General features: G+C 37.7%; 1 protein-coding gene across 3 annotated transcripts; it reads right to left on the bottom strand.

The window, feature by feature from the left end:
* Positions 1-2,474: 2,474 nt before the first annotated feature.
* Positions 2,475-16,108, bottom strand: LOC127797179 (eukaryotic translation initiation factor 4B2). Of its 3 annotated transcripts, none has more exons than XR_008022147.1 (4): positions 14,987-16,108; positions 11,392-11,823; positions 3,084-3,206; positions 2,475-2,820 (listed from the first exon to the last, which is right to left on the bottom strand). XR_008022147.1 is itself a non-coding variant. In XM_052329801.1 (3 exons), the coding sequence occupies exons 1-3, from the start codon at positions 16,072-16,074 to the stop codon at positions 2,796-2,798; spliced, it is 1,545 nt and encodes a 514-aa protein (XP_052185761.1). In that variant the 5' UTR covers positions 16,075-16,108; the 3' UTR covers positions 2,475-2,795. The 3 variants fall into 3 exon arrangements, 1 of the variants encoding a protein (XP_052185761.1); XR_008022148.1 differs by lacking the exon at positions 2,475-2,820 and adding an exon at positions 2,845-3,002; XM_052329801.1 differs by lacking the exon at positions 3,084-3,206.
* Between the last annotated feature and the right edge of the window lie 8,703 nt (positions 16,109-24,811).

The following is a 24,811-nucleotide window of genomic DNA, read 5'->3' on the forward strand; positions in this document are numbered from 1 at the left end:
ACAATATAATATAATTAGGATAAAGATACATAATAAGCTGGACTCCTCAAATTATTGATTGGTGATTAGGATTAGGATTCTAGTGTTATTTTATGATTGGTAAATGAGGTATAACTTAAAAAGTATAAACTATTACATATTTGGTGTGCAAAAGAAGAAAATGAGTTAATACTTGATACTAATTGTTAAAAGACCAAACTACCCTCATGTCCATTAGATGGGATCGTGGACGTCGTAATGGATGCAAAAGGCTACGGGAGAGTGTTAGCATTGGTTGTGGCAAAAGTAAGGAAGCAAAGGTGGATGGTGCAATAGTGTTTAGATTCCTATGACCAAGGAAAAGGAGATGCGTGATGATGGTGGCAAAAGACAATCGTGGTGTTGATTGCAAAGAATATGAGGGAAAAGAAGAGATAAGAAAGAAAAAAAAAGATCAAAGATGTCGTGTTGGTAGTGGTACTAGGATAATGACAATAGTGTTACTCAGGTAAATAATAATGATAACAAGTCGTCAAATAAGGAAGAAATGAGAAGATGGTAATCGCGGACAATTATCTAGTATTATGAAGATGGAGACAATAAGAGAGAAAAAGAGTATGCGATGAGCTCTTTTATATTGGAGGGAAAAATTGGTCAAATCAAAATAAATTTTTTATTCTTTTTTGCTCGGCTTATTTAATTAGTGGTTAGCGGACTAAATTTATCTCTCTCTCATTAGATAAGTTTATCTCGACACTATTTTGTTCTATTGTAATGTAATACTAAATATAAGATTAATTGACTAAACATTATTACTATTTTATTGACCTTGTATGTAGGTTACCATTCTCCTTATTTTTTTAAAAAAAGTATAATAAAAATCTAATGAACTGTAATGATGCGGAGAAGACACCTTTCAAGACACATCAAGACCATTACAGTGTCTAGTCATGCTTTTTGGTTTCACCTATTGACTCATTCAACAAATACAAGAAATAGAATAAGGATTATATGGTAGGAGTGTGTGGTAGTAGACATGTAACAATTCCCACCACCCAATTATGTGAACTCAAACGATTACCTCTGTTGCCTGTTGGTCACTGTCTGTGCCTTGGAGGAGGGAAATGAGTCAAATGGCATTTCTTATCCAAAAAAAAGGTGGATCGTTCATCCCATGCGTCTCCATAACTGGCTCGATAGAATGTGAGGGGATTAATCATGGTAACTCAGTCAGGCACAATGACTAAATCAGTACTCACTGAGCATAAGAAATTCCTCTCATTTTTAGAGATTGCTCCCACACTGTCGCTGACGAGACTCGATTTTTGGTCCTTATCCCAAACTTCATCTTAAAGGCACTTTGTGCTCCCAACTGAGCTGTCTATGCGAACAAATGAAATTTCTTTTCTGGTCTTTATTTCTTCAAGGCAGACCATTGTTGAAAATTAAAATTAAAATAAATACCAAAAATGAGTGGTGTGGTTGTTCCAATTATTATACAACTGTGAATCGGAAGGATAATGCAATCATGCCATGCCACTACTAAATGGCAACATTATACTCCCCCATGACCACCTCTTAACCATTATTTAATAGGTGATGTTTTAAAATATCAAATCAAATATTTTAAATTACCTTCTGATATAAATTTGAAATTTAGATTAATACGCTTCCTAAAATAAAAATAAATAAAATTACAACTACATAAATGTCATTTTAAATTACATTATTAATTTAAAATCCCTTTATATAAACACAATTTTACAAGGAATTTTATATATATGACTATATTTTCAGTCAAATTATTATTATTATTTTTTTTTGGGGGGGGGATAAGTTGTGAAATTATTACATCACATAAATTTTTCATTAGTTTTATATATTTTTCTTTCTACACCCCTTTTGGCTTTTGTTGAAAAAATTAAAGTGCTGTTTCTGAAGAGTATTTTCCCAATTATTATAAAGAGGAAGGGGGAAAGGAAGCCCAAAATGCAAAATCCATACAGCAACAGCAAGAAACACAAACACCTGAAGAAGAGACATTATGTAATAATTCACTTGACACCTCATCAGAGAAGACAAGTATTAAGAATGATTTTCAGGAATAGCTCAATCCAACCTGATTCAAAATAGGTGATATTAGGTTCTGCCCCCAACTCGACTCTCTCTTCTTCTAGGGTAGCAAGACTGATTCTCATCTCTCATTCATTTCTGTTCTGTTTCAGACCAAAAAACCTGACAAATTGCTTGTCAGACGGAGAGAGTGGTATTGGGATTAGCCATGGAAGGAGGAAGCAAATTCAAAGTTGATGGGTTTAACCACAACTGGTTTATTCATTCATATAAAAAGGGTAAAAGCTCCGTAGGAGTTAATAAGCTTCACACAACCCTGGCTCTTGTTTTTTAATCCTTGTATTGTTCTTATTCACAAGCACATTAATGCACATGAAGCAGCTACCTACCTCATTGAAACCACAGAAAGAGCGAGAGAGAAGTAAGTCAAAAAAATGTATATTACAATTAGGAGTCCAATTAGGAGTCTCAGAACAATAACGAAAACAAGTTTGACAAGACTTCAGATAAGTCAACCAAAAAACATACTGTAATTTTACAAGGTTGTAACAATAGATCAATGCAAGAGTTCCACGTACCAGTACCCAACGATCCTGGCTCCCTTCCTCGGCAAAATCAAGACGAAAATAAATTAAAAAAAGAAAGAAAGAAAGAAAGAAAGATGACTAGAAAATATTATTCCTTTCTAACAGCAAAGGTAAGATGTATGAGAGAGAACTGCAAAATCCACCCGCAACTGAAGCTCACCACCTCTCCCTCGACCTTGGCCTGCAAACAGACATTCCAATATTGAGTTTGCCATATATGAAAATGTGTGGTAGTGGTGGTGGTAGTTATATAGCGGCAGCAATTGCAATGTCTGCACCAGTAGTTGCCTTTCCCCACACCGCTTATCCATGCTACTATATATACAGAACAGGCAACATGAACATAATATGCAATTGATTAACCTGTATTGACAAAAATATACATATTTAAGAGTGTATGGATCATCTATTACTAATCGACTGGACCAGGAACGAATGACTTACATCATAGCTAAAGAACTTCCTCGAATCTATTTTTCGACACCCGAAGGGCCAAGGCAAAAGGTCATAGACTAGGTACAACCCTCACATCAAGCTTAGCTTCCAGAGCAGACTCAAATCCCATTTCTGACAGAGTAAAGGAACTTATGTGCTTTTACAAAAAAAAAAAAAAAGGAACTTATGTGCATCTCCAAATAAACAAATGAGAAAAGTGATTATATGTTGCAACAGCCCAGGCACTCAAAGAAGTAAAAACGAAAACCCACTACAAGAGCCAATTCTCTGTAACCTGGTTCAATACCCAAGCAAAAGTAAACTACAAGGGTTGAAAAACAAAGCCAATAGTAAGCTAGAGTGTAACATACATTATCCTTTTACTCTGGGTGGAACTGCAACTCAAAATCAACAAAGAAATGAAAATGTGAGTAGATATATCAATATATTTGGTGAATTATTAAACTAGTTTTACATCTTTTATGCAATTATAAGAGTGTAACATGCAAGGATAAAAAGAAAACACAAAAGGCTTACAATAGCAGCGGTCAAAAGGGAACGTTTTATCATGCTAGTAAAAACTAAAATGAATCTGAAATTCAACGGGTATATGCACATAAAACACAATTTGTTAACTCCTCCTACCTATATTATATATCAATTTCTTAACATTTTGGGGTAAACTTTACCATTTCTAATTCAACATTGAAGGCCAAAGATCTAGGGTATACAATGCTGCACCTGTGCCTCTTCTCTAACAGTTATCAGCCCTTATCACCAATTGGCAGCTAGCAATTTCATTCACTCTGGATGAATAACAACACCACAATCACAAGCTTAATCACACTAGGTGAGTTTGGCTACATGAATTCTAGACCTCTAGCCATATTTATCCAAGGTTATGCCCTCTGTAAAGTCATCATATTCTATGTCATATATAAGGATTTCCCAGTTGGCTTTATTTGGCCTTCCTCTCCCATTCTGCTACAAAACTTTCTCTGTTCCATCCACTCACCTCAAAAGTGAGTCTATTAGTCTTCTTCTCACATATCCAAAGTCCAAACTATCTTAATTGTGTCTCCCACATCTTATCTTCAATATGCATCACTCCAACCTTTGGAAGAGTTTAATTGTGGATGGTCGCCAAACTATTTTAATCATGCATCCCACATCTTATTTTCAGTAAGCACCACTCCAACCCTCAAAAGGTTTCTCTGACCGCAGAATTCAATTTCCATACCAGTTTCAAGCAGCTTTTCTCTGCTCTCTTCTTCTTTGTCCCTTTTGCGAGATGAATTTGTCTATCTTTTCCTCTTTCATAATACTAATATCTTTTTCTTTTCTAAACATATATAAAAGGGAACCCTAGGTAACTCTCTGACACATGCATATGCATAATCATTATTTGATAATGTGTGTATTTTCCTCTCATCTTGTTGACAGCCCCTTGGATATGTTTATATACAAACAGTTACTTCACAATACATATTTGCCTCTCTCGTGTCTTTTTTGAGCAGGAACGAGAGATAAGAGGGAGAACAGAGAAGAATTGACGGGAGAGAGAAATTTGTATTGATAATTCTCTAAATGCTTAGGAGCAGTATCAGTGTGCTTTATATACTGATCCGGCTTCCTAGTAGGCGCCAATGGCCACTTGGCCACTTGTTCACAGTTACAAAATAGTTTGAATTTGAAATTAGGGCTAACTGCCCCAACTAATATTCCCGCCTATTCCAACAATAGACTAATTACAATTCACCCCGCTATATCAATTGCAATCTCGTGACAATTCCCCTCCCCTTTAGCAACTTCTTGTCCCCAAGAAGTTCAAAGTCAAGATGGGAAATGGGTGGGCTGGGCCAGCCCGGCCCGCATCCCGCTTGGCCCACCCATTTGGTGGGCCGGGCCGAATTTGGCCCACGAGAGAGCCGGGCCGGGCCAAGGAAATGGAAACTTAGACCCGGCACGGCCCTATGGCCCTTAATAAATGGGCCAAAATGGGCCGGGGTGGGCCATGTGCCTGCTGGGCCGGCCCGTGGGCTGGCTCATGAGCCATTTATTTTTAATTTTTTTATATATAAATTTTTAAATATATTTTTTTATTTTTTCCCAAATGTAACTAATATTTTTTAAAATATGTTTATTAATGTTTACTTATAATTTTGATGTTTGTAAAATTATGATGTTTACAGTAAACATTATGTTTACAAAAATTACACTAAAATTATGTTTACAAACATAATTATGTTTACAAACATTACAATAAAATTATGTTTACAAGAAACATAATTTTTAATTATTATGTTTATAATTATTAAATACAAACATAGTTTTTTAAATATTTTTTTATTTTTTGGTGGGCCGAGCCGGGCCAGTTGGTGGGCGCCACGGGCCATTTTGATGGGTCGGGCCGGGCCGGGCCGGGCAGCGGGCCACATATTGCTAGCCCGGCACGGCCCTCGTTTTGCTAGGTGGGCCAGCCCAGCCCGTTTGCTACAGTAACGGGCCGGGCTATGAGGCGGGCCGACCCATTTCCCATCTCTAGTTCAGAGTAGTCTAGCCACCTTACGAAATTGCTTGAGCAAGTAAGGGAGGTACTCCCACATGCTATTATTCGGATGGTGATTAGACCACCTTACCAATACCTACATTATAGGGGCTCCCTGTCGGTATATGATCCTTCTATCCAAGACAGCCATAGGTTCAGATGCCTTGGTAGGATGCAGGAGTAGGAGGGGCAAAATTGTGATCACTGCATTGGCTCCTACTAACTTCTTTAATAGTGAGATGCAGAACACTGGATGTATTTGGGAGTTGGGAGGTAGCTGAAGCTTGTAAACTACCTGACCTATCCTTGCTACAATAGGATAGGGCACAAAATACTTTGGGCTAAGCTTGGAGTGCTAGGGCCTTCAAGTGGGCTTGCCTGAGCTTAAGGTAAACCACATCTCCTATCACAAAATCACAAATTCCCTATCACTCCTTCTCTGATCAGCAATTTGCTTAGTTATGTTCTGAGCATTTACTAGCTCCTTTTGTAACACCTTAAGCACCTGTTGTCGCTACAGTAGGTAAGAACCCATCGTAGCCACTATAGTATCCCCAGAAATGGCAAGAAATATAAGGGGGTTTGTACCCATACAAGGCCTTGAAAGGGGCCATCTTAATGGAATTATGGAGGCAAGAATTGTACCACCATTGGGCCAACGACAACCATCGATGCCACCCCTTAGGCTGTAGGAAACATAAAACACCTCGAATAGGTCTCCAAGCAGTGATTCACTCCTTTAATCTGGCCATCAGACTCGGGGTGATAGGCTGAGGACATGTGCAATTTAGTTCCCATACTTTTGAATAACTCCCTCTAGAAGAGGCCGGTGAAGACCTTGTCTCTATCTAATACTATTGATTGGGGAACTCCATGCAGTTGGACCACTCTGTCTAGGGAAAGGCGAGCCACCTCTTGGGCTGTGAAAGGGTGAGTTAATCCAATAAAATGGGAGTACTTGGTGAATCTGTCCACCACTACTAAAATACAATCCCTTTCTTTGGACTTTGGCAACTCTTCCACAAAATCCATGAATATATTAAACCAGGCTTGAGTAGGAATAGGGAGTGGTTGGAGTAGCCTAGGGGCTACTATTGTCTCATGCTTGCACCACCTGTAACCACTTCATCACATACTCAATCGCACATTTCTTCAACTTAGGCTAGAAGAACAACTGTTTAACCCTCTGATAAGTGTTTCACACCCTAAAGTGACCCCCAAGTGGTGATCCATGTAACGTGTCCAAGATCTTTCCCTTCAATTACTCACTATTCCCAACTACCAATCTCCCCTGATACCTAGCACCCCATTCTTCAAAGTGAACTCAGGTCAGTTGTTTGGATCTAAAATCAGTTGCTCCGTTACTTCCTTTGCCCAATCATCTTGTTCATAGCTAGCAATGACTTCTTGGTACCAATCAGGGACAACCGCCGTAGTAGATGCTACTGTTTCCTCTTCGAAACACCTAGATAAGGCATCTACTGCCTTATTATCCCTTCCTTTCCTATATTGGATGACATAGTCTAACCCCAACAGTCATGCCATCCCCTTCTTTTGGAGTTGGGTGTGCAATCTCTCTTACAAGAGGAATTTTAGACTCTCGTGATCTGTCTTAATGATGAATTGTCCTCTCTTCTAGGTAATGTCTTCATTTTTCAACAACAATAAAGACTGTTAAGAGCTCCTTATCATACACACTCGACCCCTGGTGCCTTGGACTTAAGGCCTGGCTAATGAAAGCCAATAGCCTGCCCTCTTGTGATGGTACTTCTCCTACCCCTATATTACTGGCATCCATCTCAAGGGTGAATGGTTTAGAGAAATCAAGTAGCCCCAGTGTAGGTACTTCACTCATTGCTCTTTTGAGCTGCACAAAGGCTTCCTCTACCTCCTCATACAAGCAAACCCATTCCCCAACAAGTTAGTTAGGGGCTTGTTTATCACCCCATAAACCCTCACAAACTGCTTGTAGTATCATGTCAAGCCCAAAAATCCCCTTAGGGCCTTCACATTTGAAGGTCTTGGCCAAGCTATCATAGCAGCCACCCTCTTAGGGTCAGTACTCACCCATGCACTGGATATCACATGCCCCAAGTACTCCACATGTGGCTGAGCAAAGGCACACATAGATTTCTTGATAAACAATTGACTGAATCTAATAACCTCTAGGGTAGTCTTTAGGTGGTCAATGTGTTGCTAAAATGAAGGGCTATAGACAAGGATATTATCGAAAAAAACAAGTATGAATTTGCAGAGATAAGGTTGAAAAATGTGGTTCATTAGGGCCTAAAATATGGCAAGAACATTGGTAAGGACAAAAGGCATTACCAAGAATTCGTAGTGCCCTTGGTGAGTGGTGAATGCAGTTTTTGGTATGTTATCAAGGTTCATACGGATCAGGTGGTACCCTAATTGGAGATCTAACTTAGTAAAGACAATTGCATGCTTTAACTTGTCTAACAGGTCTTCAATTATAGGAATTGGAAATTTGTTTTCTACTGTATGAGTGTTGAGTTGGCAATAGTCAATGCAAAAGCGCCAGCTCCCATCCTTCTTTTTAACAAGAAGTATAAGGGATGTATAAGGGCTTTGACTGGGTCGAATGATTGACCTTGTCAGCATATCTTTGATCAACTTTTCAATTTATGCTTTTTGTTTAGGGGGGTATTTATATGCCTTTATGTTAATGGGTTCGGTGTTGGGTATTAGGACAATGGAATGGTCATAATGTCTGTTGGGGGGGAAGTGATGGGGGTTCTTCAAATAGGTCCCTAAATTCAAGCAAAAGTTTATTAAGGGAATCTAGCTCATGTACCTTCCAATGTTGGCTGACAAGGAGATTCTCCTTTCTTTCCTCCTGCTCCAACTCCTCCTCTTCATCTTCCATTGCATGGATGGAGAAATGTTAGGCCACTTGAATCCATTTGGACTTTAAAATTTTATGTAGCTTCCTTTCAGTGATCATTTTACATACCTAAACCTCTGAACTTCCAGTAAAGGTCACCTTCTTCCCTTTCTTCTCAAAAGTGACTTCCATTTTGTTGAAGTCAAAGCTCATAGGACTGACCCCCTTCATCCAATCCACTCCCAATACTATATCACAGCCTCCCAACTTTAGCAACATTAGATATGCTTTAAAAGTCTCCCCATGCATCTCCCAACAGAATCCCACACAAGCAGGTCGACAACACTTTGTGACCATTTGCTATAGTCACAGACAATGGTTGCGACCCAGTCAATTCACATTTCAACTTCTTGGTTGTCCCCTCATCAAGGAAGCTATGAATGCTTTTGCTATCTATCAATACCATAAGCCTGCTATCTTGTACCTTCCCTTCTACTCGGATGACCTTAATGTTGGTGAGCCCTCTAAAGGCATGGAGTGAGATGTCCACATTCTCCTTTCCTTCCCCTTCCACCAGTGTGATTGCCCTATCATCATTATCTTATGTCTCCTCTTCTCATTCAAGCAACAAGAGCTGCCTCCAGCATTGGTGCCCTGGGGTATATCGATCCCCACAATGGAAGCATAAGCCTAACTACCTCCTTTGCTTTGCAAGCTTTCCACTGTTCATAAGCACAGGAACAATTGCAGTGGATTGGCTCACTCCCTTGCCTCCCTGATTGTTCCTTCCTCCTTCCCTTCCTACACTCCTTCCACCTATCTGAAGTGTTCCCAAGTTCATGCTCCTCATCTGCCACCTTTACTTCTTCATTAATGCCTCCACCGTCAATTCTTGCAGCCATGCACACTCAACAACTTGTTTGATGGTTTTGGGCTGTTGCATCTTGACAATATGCCTTAGCTCTTCACTTAGTCTGCTCACAAAACTAGAGACAAAGTACCCCTCCGTCAGATGTGGATTCAAAATCAACATGAGTGATTTGAGCTCCTCAAATCTTAGTTGGTAGGACTACACTGATCCCTCCTGATGTAGCTTATTAAACTCCTCCACTATATCCATCATATTCCTATCACCGAACTGTTCACAAAGGTCCTCCACAAATTTAGCCCACTGGCATCCCTCCTTAGCACTTATCCACCCCTAGAACCACGCGTCCCCATCATCATTAAGATACGCAATAGTGAGAGTCACTCGTTGTTGTTCAGGCACATAGTAAAAACTAAACATCCTTTCACACCTGCACACCCACCATCTCAAATTCACCCCATCGAACATGGGAATTTCCAATTTAGGGAATGGAAAACCAAGCTGATGTGGAGTAGCCTGAATTCCCTATCTCCTCTCCATAGTATTCTCCCCCATAGCCACCAAATCTGCCTCAAATTCAGAAGTATCTTCCATTCGTGAAGCCAGAATATGCCCCAGTAAGATCAGATCCGATCTCTCCCTGGGAAGGAACTCGGGAGAGAGTCATACCTGGTGGTGGCTCATAAACTTCCTCATGAACAATTGGATCTGGTCTTTCAACTGGTTGTGTTGTTTCCAGCTTCCCTCCTGCCATCGCTCTATGGCTCCATCGATTCTTCTTTCCACCACCGTCTCCATAATTAACTCCATACTACCCATCTGAATATGCATATTGGCTACTGCCGCAATGACTTACTACAACTATGTCTCCATCTACTTCATGGGGGTGTCGTCAACCATGGTGAACACCGGCAAGGATCTCTGCTTGAGATCGTGCTCTGATACCAAAATGTCATAATTGAATTCTGATTGAGGGAAATTCTCCTTGAATTGAGGAGAATTGGGGAAATTGAGGGGGAAGAACAGAGGGGGAACGAGAGTTAGAGGGAGAATAGAGAAGAATTGGTGGGAGAGAAAAATTTATATTGATAACTCTCTAAATGCTTAGAAGCGGTATCAATGTACTTTATATACTAATCTGGCTTCCTAGTAGGCGCCAATGGCCACTTGATCACAGTTACAAAATAGTTTGAATTTGAAATTAAGCCTAACTGCCCAACTAATATTCCCACCTATTCCAACAATTGACTAATTACAATTCACCCCACTATATCAATTGTAATCCCATGACAGGTAACCCCTCCCTTCCCCTTCCTATCTGAGCTTGCGTGGTCCCTTTGTCTAGCAACCATAATCCAGAGAACTTCCCTTGACGACCATAGCTTTGATTTTCTAGTCTCTTCCCGTCATTTTCAGCCTCTCTTCCCTCTTAGCTCACTCTTTTTTTTTTTTTTTCTTTTTTTGGTTTATTGGGCCTTACCTATCTTTATTTTCCTGCATGATTTGGAAGTAGGATTCTTATTGTCATTTCATTTGTAAACAAAGTGGTTTATGCTATTCTGGATTAAGAGAATTATGATTGCATTTAGGAGTTTGCCAGGAAAGAAATAGAGAATAATATAGTAATTAGTAATCCGAGTTTCTTCTTCTCCTTACTGCTTCTATTAAAAATTTAACTCAAGCACTTAATTAAGTTTTGTAATCTCTATCATGCTTGATCAAGAGGTGTTACCTCTTTGTTTTTATTTCAAACCAGTTTGATAACTGATAGTAAGAGACTTCTTCTAATGAAAAGCTATTATATTTTAATAGTATCATTTATTTCATTATGGTAGCATCACATAAATTTCGTTTGACCTGATGGTTAAACTAAATTAGTTTCAGTCAGATCATAAATCTATGGTCTGGGTTAATCAAGCCTTAAATTCCCACTCAGTAGGGCTGACTGCATGAATTCTAGCTTGTCAACCATTTCCATCTATGCCTGGATACTCTCAAGGTTCCAACAATAGTACAAGTATGGAAACATTGAAGAACAACTGGTTAAATTCCATACCTGTCCATTTCCCTGTTGCCCAGAAATCCTCTTTCCCTGCCACCTTGGAAAGCCCTTCTATCATCGGCCTGCCTCATCCATGTATCTCCAGTACCACGAGATTGAGGCCTCTCCATGAATTCAACACTTCTGGACTCTTCTACTGACCCAGATTGAGAAGGTGGCCTATCAGGAAAGCCAGAAACCCTGCCTGCTCCAGAACCAGGCCTTTCAATTGCTTTCGGACCAAACCGGACTTTGTCGTCCAATTCCAGGACCAACAGTTCCAAGTCCCTTTCTTTACTGCTTATTAGATCTTGCAGCATACTTGTTTGGTCTCTGCTAGACCCTTCCCCGGATTCTCTGTTAGCATTTGAAGCTGCTTCTTTCTCAAGTTCCTTCTTTAGATGGTCTATTTCTTCTTTCAAATTCTTCTCTGCCTCTGTCTCAGGCCTGAAACAACTTTTATCTTTAATACACAAACATAATCATTAACTAATAAGCTCCAATAATTTACAACAAACTCAAAAAGGATTGGCAAACAAATAATCAGTCACAGTGCACACATACAGTATTCAAGAATCCGTCGATGTAACAACAAAAGATGGCCAATCATAAGGAGCTTAGTGAAGGCTCTTCATGAATAGAAACAATACTAAGAGTCAACATTTCTGAGATAATATATAGGTTGACAATTATAAGACCAGAGTATAGTCAGTTGAATAATGGCTCTACTGAAGCATAAGACGAACGGCATAGAAAATAATACAGATCAACAACAACAACATATCCAGCCTTTATCCCACTATGTGGGGTCGGCTACATAGAAAATAATACAGATAAATCAAACAAAACATGTAAGAGAACAGCAATTACAAGAATGGCGGCATGCTTGCACTGAAAATATCTTTTGGATAGGTTCCCTAAAATTAGTATTGCTTGCAACAACCTAAAGAATGAATGCAACTTGTTAGTTAAGTTGCTAGTATAATTGCCAGGAGCCTAAGGAAGCTTTATTTCAAGAATTGGTTGGAGCTTATCAACACTTCAGCAATATGCTTCTTACTTTAGCAGGTCATTTATAAACATGAGCTGTAGTTCTAGTTGAATGATCAAATCAGATGTCAATGAACGTTTTCAATAATGTCCCAACATTGTGCTAGATTGTCATAACTTTTCTTTAGGTTGGTCAGAATCCACGATTCTTAACTCCTATTTGAGTAATAATTCTTCAAAATTATAAAGTTCATTGACCCATGAATAGACATGAAACCCCCAATCCATGAACTTATAAGCACCTCAGTGATGTGCTTCTTAGTTTAGGGGGTCATTTACAGACATGAACTGTGGTTCTAGTTGAATGACCAAATTACATGCCAAATAAGTTCTGATAACTACCCAATGTTGTGCTAGTCGGGCAAAACTTTCTATAAGTTGGTCAGAATTCATAATTACTAACTCCCACTTATGAGTATAGTTCCTTATAAAATTATAGAAGCTTACTAACACATGAATACACACAAAACAAATCCACTCAAAATGGTGGATTGCATTTTGATAATTTATGTGAAAGTTTTTCTTAGTGAGTAATTTTTTGTAAAGTTGGTATAAGTTTGTGTTTAATTTGATTTTTTTTTTTTTTTTTTTTTGGTTCTTGTGGTTGTGTGGTTACTGTCCTCTTTATACAAATGATATTTCTGGACAGTCACAGGTTGCTCTATTGTGACTAAAAGGCCAGGGGTTCAAGTTATGCAAACAGTTTCTTCACAAAACAAGGATAAGGCTACATATAACAATCCTCCCCAACCAACCCCTCCAAAGCAAAGATCCTCATGCACTAGGACTAGCCTTTATTTATTCAAATCAATTGAAGTAAGCTAAACAACTAAGGTAAAAGTCATTACTTTAAACAAGTAAAGAACTCTTAGCATTTCATGTGATGGTAGAAACCCCTTTAGAGTCAAAATGAAAATTTTATTAGATAAGATCATTTTTTGTATGACACAAAATGTTAGATAGTTTAGTACCAAAACGTGTAAAACATGTGTAGTCGAGATAAAAAAAAATATTACAATAAAGGTGTGGATATATATAAATATGAAAAGCAAAATTATAGACGAGATTATTTGTATTAACAAGATTGAAGTTATACCTACTGATATAAAAGGTGTGAGAAGTGATCATTTGAACATATAACAAAAGGCCCAATAAACACACCTGAGGAGAATGGATCGAATTGAAAAGTTCATAGAGAAAGAGATAGAGAAAATCAAGAAAAATTAGTAAAGAGCCTTACATATATTAAGAAAAATTAGAGAGCTAAAATTCAAGTAGTTGACCTCACTTATTGAAATTCAGACTTGTGAAGACAATGCTGATATTGATGAAGTAAACTAAACCATTTCCTCAATATCTAGGATTGGGAGATGTCTTTAGAACTACAATCTTATTGTTTGCCATTGCAAGAACAATCTCCACTTCAAACTTTTAAAAGTATATATCATGACAATAACCTCAGAAAAGTCAATCCCAGTGTTTTATGTGATGGTAAGATTCTGCTAAAGTTAAAAGGAATATTTCATAAGACAACTACAAGATCAACTTTGTTGTATAACACATAATGTTGGGCAGTGAAACACAAACATGTGCAAAATATGAACGTCAAAGAGATAAGGATGTTATGGTGGATGTGCAGCCACACAATAAAAAATAAAATTATGAGGTCATTCATAATAAGGTTAAAATGGCCCCTACTGAAGATAGGATGCATGCAACATAATTAAGACGATTTGGTTATGTGAGAAGAAGACCAATAAAGGCTTATGTGAGGAGAGTGGATGGAATGAAACAAGTTTTTAGTAAAAGAAGTAGAGAAAAACCAAGTAAACATGGAGAGAGACAAGGAGATATGACTATGGATAGAAATGATTAGCATGGTAGACATCATGGAGCCAACCCCACAAAATGGGATCAAGCATGATATGTTTTTATTGTCATATGATGACAACAATACAACTCCTAAAAAAGAATTGCATAAATTTAGGGTTGTTGCATTATAATATTACTCTATTCTAGAACAGGAAACAGCACAATACAACTATAATTTAAGCATTCCACAAAGACATGAGGGAAAAGAGTTCAACATGAATAACTTGCCAACTGTATTAGAACAAGGTAAGTCTCATAATAATCCAGATTGATTATGATCATGCTATGCAAGTATAGAAAATATTGACTTTCTAATGGTTAATGCAGGCATGCATAACTAATTTTTATTAACTAACCATCGCAGTCATTTAACAGCCAGAAGTTACCTGATAGTATTATCATATAACGTAATAAATACATCCCCCATTAATAAGGCATGCACGTCTCAGGATATTAAATAACCTCTCAACAGAAGAAATGCAAGCATTGGTAGATACCATAATAGGCAGCAAAGCATTTATAAGAGCAGATATTCATTAAGTAACAGAAAGTATAAGATTAAGTTAGCTTCAATGACAATTTTGACAGAAAGAAAAGAGAATGCTCCCATTCAATAACATTTTTGGCCGCAAAAAAAGAGAATGTTCCCGCTATATAATCAGTAAAGGAAAGGATGTATGATACTAACCTGTCAACTGCTCTATGCTCCAATTCCAAATCCATTTTCCTCCAATCCATACCCTTCTCCTCAAGCAAAACCTCCCTAGGTTTTGCATCCCCAAAAGGATTCGCCTTCGGCCTCGGCTTCGCCACCCCTTCGACTGCCTGCAATGCCGGGCCTTCTGACCTACTCGACTGCGCACTGGAGGGCCTGCTAGACTGCGAACTAGTAGGCCTACTAGATTTCTTCGCCTCAATTTCGGAATCCAGTTTCTTCCAGTCTAAACCCTTCTCCGCCAAAACCTCTTCCCTTGGCCGCGCAGCTCCAAAAGGGTTTGGCTTATTGGTTCTCACTGGCTCAACCACAGGCCCGTCGGCCCGCCGGGGATCCAGTACCAGTCGAGGGCGTTCACGTTCACGATCCGCATCGCGAAACCCTCCTCTTGTCCACCGATCTGGTTCGGGCCCTGAATCGCGGAAACTTGGACCGAAATTCGAAGATCTAGTCGGCATCGGCTTCTTGGATGCTCCCCAATTATCAACCTCATCGGCTTTTGACATGCCTAGGGAGCCGTACCGACTGGTTCGCCCTGAATCGAAAGACGGTAGAGGTTTCTTCGCCGCAGCCCAATTATCGACCTCGTCTGCCCTAGAAGGCTCGAAATCCGAAGCCCTAGAAGTTGGCGGAGCCCTACGATCGTCATCAAATCCGCCATACGATCCACGACCGTCGCCGTCACGGTCGCGCATGGATCGACCGGGTAAGCTGCCGGACCGCCCGTAGTTCGAGAACCCTCCACCCAACCGTCCGTACTGCATTTCCTCTGCGGAGCGTTCCTTGGGGCCTGTGGGAAGCATGAGCATCTCGTCCCGCGTCAACCCTAACGTTGAGCCTGTCCTTCCGGCACCGCTGCCCACGGCGGTCTGCATCATGAACTCTTGCAAGCTAGTCTTATTCTTCTTCTTCGGCTTGGTGGTGGCGGCTTCCTTCAGGCTCGGGAAGCTGAGCGAATCGCCGCCGTGGGCGGCTGCGGCCGCCGCTTGCTCCCGCTCCTCCGCCTCCTCTCGCTCGGATTCCGCGGCCCATGCGCCGGGTTTTCCCCAAGGCTTCGACATCTCCGCCGCCCTATAACATCTGAGAACCGGCACTTTCTTTCCTATTTCATTTATATACTACCAGCAAAATGATTCTGAATCGGGGCCCCGATTCCCAGAGAAGGAGCTCCGGTTAGAGGACGAAAACATTGAGGACAACCATAGAAACCGAGTGTGTCATCCGGTAACAAAAAACGATAGCGTTTCTTAAAACAGGACGCAATAGAAATGTTATGGTTTTATAAAATGAGATAAATAAATATGGCATTGATCGATGACATAAAATGATAATCTTTCATTTACGATAACATGAAACGATGACGTTTCATGAAATACGATGCAATATGTGTAATACCATGAAATATTACCATTTTATGAAATATGGTACATAAATGTGGCATAATGAATTGTTTCATAACAAAAACGACAACGTTTCATAAAATGTGACAGCGTGACAAAAATGCAACATAAAATGTCACCATTTCACGTATCAGACAATAAACTACGTTGCATCTTTTATTATTTTATGTTATTAGAGTATGTATTATGTTGTATTTTTGTCATCACTTCATATTATAGAAAAATGCACTTGGTTTATATGCTCGAATTTTGTCATTTTATGTTAACAAACGAAGCACTCACCTCACATGTCGAACATTTTTTATCCTTTCATGTTATTGAACAATACACTTGAATTATATGCTCAGACTAACTATTATTATTCAATTTTATTATACCTAATTACTAAAGATGTTACTTATATTATCGTATGTAAGTAAGAAATTAAAATGTTTTAAATGAAAGTTTATCTTATGGTGATTGGCACTGAAGTTTATTTTTGATTTTTTGGCAATATTTAAATAAAATAAGATTTAAAGTAATTATAAAATAAATTAATTTTAAGTTGGAGACTGTGAGTTCAAATTTTGTTAATAAGGTTAGCTTTTTTTTTTTAAACAAAGAATATTAGAGAGTATTTTATGAATGATTGAAAGTTTGATAAGAATTTACACAATAAATCTATTGTTTACATATTTAATACTATAGAAGTGGTTGGTACTATGTACATGTAAATAAAAAAATTTAATAAATAGTTATTTGGTGATACTCCACAATTACATCTTAGTTTTTAGATTTTTAAGTAAAATTTAAATATAAAGAAGTTTTGGTGTACGGTAAAGTGTTTGTAATGTTTTTACAATTGTGCAAGTCTTTGACTTCAAATTTTATTAACAATTCAGTATAGTTACTTTTATTTTTTTAAAATAAATTAATTCATTGACATTTTTAAATAAAGGGTTTGCTTAATTAATACAAGAAGTATAGTATGTATCATGCACATGAAAAAAATAAAATATTTTAAATAAAAATTTATTAGATGTGATGATGATATTTGAGATCGACTATCACGTGTCGCCTCAACAATCAAGTCTCGGGAGTGGCGACTTTGAATTTGGCGATGTCCGACCTCAGGAATGTAACCTGCAATACAACGGAGTAGCGGAGCTAAGGTCTCTCGGGGTAGACTCCGATGCTCAAGTCAGTAGAGTAAATGCAGGTAGTAGAAAATGTAAGAGCTAGAGAGCCTTCATCATACCTAGTGAGGACTCTTGCTTTTTACAAGCAAGTCCGTTATGGGGTACCCGAGATAAAACCCAAGATGGGCCGACACGACTTCTGAGAACCCTGGTCAAGCTGGAACAAGTCTCGCGTTCCAGCCCAGATTTTTTAGACTCCGCTCCGGATTGCAGACTTGCCACGTGTTAGTCTCTCGCGCAATTCACGTGGTGAGCGAAACTACTAGCGCATGGGGGTATTATTGTAATTTAGGTAGTGCCAAATCAAGGTGGTAATCGGTAGTTGTGATATAGTTTTTTATATTTTTTTAAAAACAAAGTTTAAAGAAAGATTAATATTAATAAATTGGCAAAATTATACTTCCAAGGTCACGAAATCAAATCTTACTAATTAAGTTTTATTTTTCTTTTTTTAAAATATGAAGGGTAAAATTATACTTCCAAGGGCATGTTATATGATTGCATATCTACCATCTAGTTACAAGTTCTAACAAGAAACCTTTATCTTAGCTTTTTCACATCTCAAGGTCTTTAACAAGACTTTTATGAGTATGAGATACTACTGGAGATCTTTTTATAACCTTGAGTATGAAAAGGTTTAATTGATTTATCTTGGAAGCTTTTATGTAGGATTTGAGCTTCTATAGGCCTATTCTTACATGGAATAATCGCCGCACTAATAAGGCTTATATTTATCATAAGTTGGATAAAGTCTTGATGTGCAATTAATGGTTTGTCGGTTTTAGGGATAGTGTGGTTGCTTTTCTACCTCGTGGATTATAGGATCATTGCCTGAAAGTGATGTTGTTTGGAGGCCTTGTGTTGCGTGTTAAGCAGTGTTCTAAAAATCAGCTTAGGTGGTCGCCTAGGCACTAGGCAGCCGCTGGCCGCCCCAAAATTGCCCTAGGCGTCGGCCCGAGTAATCAGCCGGCTTGGGTGCCTAGGCAGCACATAGTCGCCCCGCACGCCTTGGCGCCCAATTCGTTAGCTTTAAATTTCAGTCATTTTTAGGGTTTTTTTTGCTAAATCATTAAATTTAACATCTCAGCATCTCCCCCTCTCACTCTCTTCTCACCTCAACGTTGTCGCCGCCTCAACGTCGCCAAGCTTCATCGGCCCGTTAGTAGCTCACCATTGTCGCTGCGTCCAGCTCCATCTTCGTCGCCAAACTTCATCGTCACCGCCTCTTATCCGTCGCATCCTTCTCATCCTCGTTGCCTCAACATCATCGTCGCCGCCCCCGTCCTCGCCGTCGAGCTCTATCTCCATCGCAGCAAGCTCTATCTCCGTCGTAACCCCTCTCTCTCTCTATCTCTCTGGTTATTAGGGCATTTGCTACATTTTGGTTTCTGGTTTCTATTTTTTGTTTTTTATTTTATTTTATTTTTCTTTTCTATTTATATATAATTATAGATTTACATTTAATTTTTATTATTAATTATATATATTCTATAATATTTCCAAGAAATCCACTTAGTTGCTTGCTTATAGTATTGATTATATGACTAAATTAAAATGTTGTTTATTAATTGCAACAATTTGTTTTCTCATGCTTAATTCTATATTTCACTTGTCATTCCATTATTGTTGTATTATTGGTTTATGTTGCATTATTAATGCTTTTCAACTTTGATTTAATTGAAAATAATATCACAAAGTTTAAAAAATAAAAAAAATAGCAGTTTTCCTAGGCGCCTAGCGTTGTTTAGAACAGTGGTGTTAAGGATGTCTTTCAATTCCGTAACCATTTAGAGAAGCATTTGTCATTCCTTTAATCTGTTTCTAGTGTTCGAGGGTAACTTATGAAAATGGTATCTTATGTTTCGACTTGTACATAAATTGAAGTTTGTCAAGGCTGCTATGAAGGAGCTTAAATGGTAGTATGACCATGTAACTGTTAAGGTGGTTAATCTCAAGAAGAAATTGTCTTTTGTTCAACATGCTTTAAAGAGGCCCCACGGGATAGGATGTTTCATTAGTAAAAGGTTATTGTTTGTGATTAGTTTGCAAAGTCTCTTCATGTTGAGGTTGAGTTTTATAAAGAATGTTTCATTAGTAAAAGGTTATTGTTTGTGATTAGTTTGCAAAGTCTCTTCATGTTGAGGTTGAGTTTTATAAAGAGCATGGCAAAGTTCATTGTGCTAGTAATGGAGACCAATGTACTTGGTATTTATTTTAGATTATGATGGTGAGTAAAAATCACGGGCAAATCCACTCCTTACGTTGTCCTAGTGAGGAGTAGTGTTTGCAACTGAGTAGAATGGAAGCGAGGCGAGCCTACCCTGTCCGCAACCTTGAACCTTAATACACAACCCTATACCTAGGGGAGGCAAGGGTTTTCACCCCATGCCTTGCCCCAATAGGTCATAAAAATTCATTTTTGTTACTTTGAATCTGATCATTTTTGTTAAAAAAATTCAAAATATCATCATTGAATTTGTAAAAAAAAAATGTACATAACATAGTTACCTATCTAATATTCATCAAAAGTTCTAAAACAGTAATTTGTGTTATATAGAAAAATATATAATATACATAAGTTTTTATATTTTTATATATTTTTTTTGTTTAATAGAATATAGTGTGTGTGAGCGCGCGCATACAATATCGAGGCGGACCTTAATTGAAAAACAATTGAGGATTCCCCAAACTTGACCCAACCCTTGTCAACAACCTTTAAACTTAACCCAACCATTGTCAACAACTTTTAATCTTACCCCAACTAAGGTAGGGCAGGCCCTCGTGGATTCTAGTCATTTTGTCATCCCTACCACAGAGTGAGAGCTAGCTTAGTATAGGCGATCTCTCAAGAAAAGATTCACCCTACTTTGTTTAGTATGAGGGATTAGGAAGCTCATAGTCTTAATGGCTTCGCTGTTAAGTTTTTATGAGTAACTTGGCATATTATAGGGTCTAACTTTATGGATGTTGTGCAAAACTTATTTTCAATCAAGGCAACTTTTAAGGGAGGTTAAAGACACCATTATCAGTCTTGTCCCTAAGGTTCCTCATTCAAAGATAGCTACCCAATTCCAACCTATTTCTTGTTATAATGTTTTGTATAATGTGATCACAAAAGTGATGTCCAACCGCTTGATGGGTTTTTTTTTTTACTTGGTGGATCCAACTTAGACTCCTTTTGTGCATGGGTGCCTAATTAAAGATAATGAGTTACTGTCCCCAAGAGTTTGTCCATCAATATCATCTCTCAAAGGGGTCCCTAGATATGCCATGATGATTGGGAGTTTATATGGTTTGTTTTGCGAGTTACAGGATTCCTAACTTAGTTTCATCATTAGATCCATGCTTACATCACTTCCCTGTGCTGTTTTGTTAAGATAAATGGTGAGTTACATAGTTATTTTCCAAGGGCAAAGGGTCTTTTTTAGGGAGATTTTTCGTCTCCCTACTGGGTATGAAAGTGTTGCATTGGATTGTTGCTTATCATACTTATGTTGACTTCTTTCATTACCATTAGCATTGTGAGAGGACACAAATAGCAATGTTAATGTTTGCTAATGATTTGTTCCTCTTTTCTCATTGTGATATGGACTTTATGATGGCTCTTTACGTCTTACTTGGTACATTTTTCTAACATGTTAGGTTTGGTTGTCAATCCCCAATAAAGTGATTTCTTTGTTTATTATGCAAGTAATGCTTTTCAAAATAAGTTGATTTTGGCTTTGGGATTTTGATGGGGTTAGCTACCTATTCAATATTTGGGGATCCTTCCCATTACCAAGAAGTTTTCTCTCAAAAACTACAAGAATATCTTGGATCACATTCACCATAAGTCTCTAGTTGGCATAGCAAGTTGCTTTCTTTTGAGGATTGCTTGCAATTATTTCGATCAATTTCTCTCTTTATTTTACCCAATTGAGTTCTTGTGGAGCTTGATCATTTCTCCAAGATTTTCTTTGGAGTAGGGTGAATATTAATGTTCATAAGACCAAAGTTGAGTGGAATGTTGTATGTTGTTATATAGAGTATGGTGGTTTAGGTATTCAACCTCTTCACACTTGGAATATGGCTTTGGTTTCCAAATTAATTTGATGGATCCTACAAAAATGATAGTGAGTCTATTTAGCTATAATGGTTGTTGTTAGTGATAATATGCCCTAATATTAAATTTAGATGACATTGATTAGGGCTTAAATTGTATGATGTATCTTTGTACATTAATAATAAAGATAAGTTTTCATCATTCATTACTCTATAATTTCTGTATGAATGAGTCCCTATATATCTTATTTGAAATCTCAATTTTAATATGTTAAGAATATGCGACAGGATTATTTGGTAATAGAATTTTTCTAATGTTCATGGTCCTTAGATTTTCAAACAAGGACTTTGATTAATCAACTACAAATTGGTACGTAAGTTTACTACCTTGATTACATTAGTATGAGATACTAATGATAAGAGGGTGGTGACTTGCATACCACAAAACATGTGATACTTATAGTAAATTTGTGGGTAGTTGTTGGAGAACAATACACCAAACGTGATACTGGTGACAAATCACATTGCATGCTGGATAATGATCTTATCATCAAGCAACGATTACGTAATTGATTTTTTTGACTTGAAGCGACACAATCGTCTAGTGTGCAAATTTTGTTGATGCGTTGAACCATCCAATTGCGAGGTAAGGGGAATATCTTTTGTGGTATAGTATTGTTAGTGCATGGAGGCATGCGCTTGTAGATAGGATATGCCACCCTTATTTAATTAAGGTGAATGTCTTATGTGGTCTACTGTTAATGTGATGGGAAAATCGTTGGCTCAGATGGTATAAATCATTAAGAAATAAACCTGATGTGTCATTTAGTCACACTGATGAGATTAGATACATAGTTATCAAATTTGTGAGTTTATCACTCTATGACTTTAGCCTAATCAGGATGTTATGAGATAGAAAGATTGTATTAAATGGTAATTGTTAGCTGTAATAGGTTCATATATAAATTGACTACACTACCTCTTAGATTGTTCTGAGCCATTGTTAGGCGTTATTTAGGAATGTAAGAATGGCTCGAGAAGATTATGAGATTATTGAGATAGGTCGAAGTGTTCGACTGGCATCAAGGGGGTTTGATGTTATTTGATTGTTACTAGGCGGTGAATCTAGAAAGTAACACATCGAAAAATATAACATCCAAAATCGAATTTGTGCACCTGTTGTGTTCTTGACGCCATTAATAATTAGTGGTGGGTCATAATATGTTATTAAGTATCAATGACGGGGTTCGTTAAGTGTTAACAGACTGAATACAGCTAGATGTTGGACCATGAAACATGCAAGTCAAAATAATCGACGTATTTCAAGGAACTGTAGACCGATTTTCTCATAAGTAGGAAAATAGTCGACAATTTTTGGAGACTGCTGACCAGTTTTTCAAATAGTTGGAAAACAGTTGACAATCCATAGGAAACTATTGACCATTTTGTGTCACAAACTACCTCTGGAAGGTATGAGAAAAATCATTTATTCCATGTAAGTGGCAAACACATGGGCGTTTGTGGGTCATGTTTGAGGCCATTCTTTGGTCTTCTATTAGGCCTCCAAATTGGTTGATTATAAGAGAGATTAGAAGGAGAAAAAAGGATTGTGCATGGATTATTTTTATTATTTCTCGACTATCTTCTATATGTGCATTGTTGTTTCTTCTATTTTATTTCCTCTTGCTTTCTAGAAGTTTCAATTAGCTCAAGCATTAAGATAAGGTTCAAAAGATTGGGGAGAATACGATAAATGCTTGTAACTTGGCGTCATCTAACTAGCATTGGACAAGAATAACAAGTTAGTTTCAAAAGGCTTGTTTGGTGTGGATGAACTAAGCCCTCTACAGCTTGAGAAGTGTATTATTTATTAGTATAGAAACAATTACTATACCTACCTAACAACAGGGTTTCAAGTGTGCATTCATTTATTTACATGTGATGTAATATTGTATTGCTTAAACATCGCATATGGATCGTGTAGAATTCCACTGCATATCTCTGATGAGAAAATTTTTAAAATCACACTCTCGTCCATGTGACACTTTCAACAATTGCATGTTTGTTGGATATGGGGTAAATGTTTTTAGCTCATCCATATTCTTTAATAATAATCATGGTCCTCAATGTTGTTTATTCAGTTGAGAGAGATTTCATCCTTATATAGTGACGAATTATAAATAATTGTTTGATTTTTCTATGCCTCAACCCTTGGCACCATTGTGGTATCTTAGTGGAATCATATTTTCACTAGCTAGCTAGAAAGTTTGGTATTACTTTGGAGGCTTAAGTCTTGGTTATTATTCAGGGATTTTCTTGGTTGTGACAAGAGGTAAATTCTATGGTGTTGGCCAAAATTTGGGGCTTTATGCCCTCGTATGTATGGATTCTTTATAGTGGTTTCCTTTTCCAAGTAAGGTCTTCTCGATGTAGTTGACTTTTTATACTTTGTCAGTAGTTGCTCCTATGGTACCTTGGGCAAAGCTAGTGTGGAGTCCTTCGAGGATCTCAGCCCATATGTTTATTCTATGGTTAATTACTAGGAAGTGATTTTATACTCTGGATAAGCATAGCTAAGCATTTATTCCTTCTTAATAAGCATTTCTTATGTCATGGCATAGCTAAGCACTATAACTATTTATTCTTTGAGTGCCCATTTTCTTAATAAATGCTTGGCATTTTTTGCGGCAATATAAATTTTCTAGGTTATGGCATAGTTGAAGGTAGGGATTTTTATAGGCGATTTCTTTTTGGAATAGGAAGAAGCTTTAGCAGATTTCTTATTGGTTAGTCCTATATGTAACGCCCCGCTTTTTCCGAGCGCTAAATAGCTTAGGAATTTTGGAAATTTTTTTTTTTCAATATAAACCATTTCCCGACAATCTCGTTTTACCTTCCCAGCATACTAAATAAAAATCAATAAGTTAAGACAAATAGTCATCATAAATGCAGAAGCTTAAAAATCAAAACCTGATATAGTACATAATCAATTCACTTTATAATAATATAAGAATCAGTACCATCATATCATTAAATACTTAAATACATGGAGACTTAACATCAAGAGATAATAACTAAGCACCTTAGATACATTTCGATGATTCCTCAAGAATACATTAAACCGTAACGATTATACATGATCATCAATATAGTATAATCTTCTAAGAACATGTCATGAA

This window comes from Diospyros lotus, chromosome 3 (genome assembly GCF_014633365.1).
Source record: "Diospyros lotus cultivar Yz01 chromosome 3, ASM1463336v1, whole genome shotgun sequence".
Taxonomy (NCBI): Eukaryota; Viridiplantae; Streptophyta; class Magnoliopsida; order Ericales; family Ebenaceae; genus Diospyros; species Diospyros lotus.